The sequence below is a fragment of the Penaeus monodon genome, chromosome 22, assembly GCF_015228065.2.
Source record: "Penaeus monodon isolate SGIC_2016 chromosome 22, NSTDA_Pmon_1, whole genome shotgun sequence".
NCBI classification, from domain to species: domain Eukaryota; kingdom Metazoa; phylum Arthropoda; class Malacostraca; order Decapoda; family Penaeidae; genus Penaeus; species Penaeus monodon.
The window spans coordinates 8,211,152-8,211,756 of NC_051407.1; the positions used below are offsets into that span (position 1 = coordinate 8,211,152).

A 605-nucleotide genomic window follows, 5' to 3' on the forward strand; every position below is an offset into this window, starting at 1 on the left:
TCGGAGAAACCTCCACCAGAGATTCCACCGCCACTTGAGGATCCTCCACTAGAGATTCCGCTGCCACTTGAAAATCCTCCACTAGACACTCCACCGCCATTTGAGAATCCTCCACCGGAAACTACACCGCTACTAGAAAAGCCACTTCCGGATGAGTGAGTTCCACCATGAGAGAATCTACCTCCCGATGGCGAGGCTAAATTGTAGCCTTGGGGTTTCGCGTATACTGTGGCGACGAGTGCCGAGAGAACCTGTAGTGAATGAGTTATTACCAAATTGCATTACATGAAACTATTATTTACGATTTGTTTGATATCAAGCATTACTTACTATATATATACCTATATGAATTAGTGTAGGAATGGTTGTGCTTAAATGTGTGTGATATGTGCGGATACGATGCACAAATGTGAGGTGAAAATGAAATATATTTTCACTATACGAAGAAGAAAGTATTACTCACCAAGAGCTTCATGGTGGAAGGTGTTGGCTCGTCTTCTTAAGCACAGCCTTATATACTTACATTCTCTCCCCTTCCTATTGCACTCTCAGTGACCCCACCCCCTTCTCACTCACAGTTAATATCGGTGAATATGTGGAAAACT

At 43.3% G+C, this 605-nt stretch overlaps 1 protein-coding gene across 1 annotated transcript in view; it reads right to left on the reverse strand.

Annotated features, from left to right (window-relative positions):
• Positions 1 to 475, reverse strand: part of LOC119587553 (pupal cuticle protein 36-like) — a 1,324-nt gene extending 849 nt beyond the window's left edge. Inside the window, exons 1-2 of the mRNA XM_037936275.1 lie at positions 464 to 475; positions 1 to 251 (exon numbers count right to left, since the gene is read on the reverse strand). The exon at positions 1 to 251 is cut by the window's left edge and continues 849 nt beyond it. Coding sequence (XP_037792203.1) covers positions 1 to 251; positions 464 to 475 — 263 coding nt within the window. The remainder of the gene's footprint in view (positions 252 to 463) is intronic.
• Positions 476 to 605: the final 130 nt, after the last annotated feature.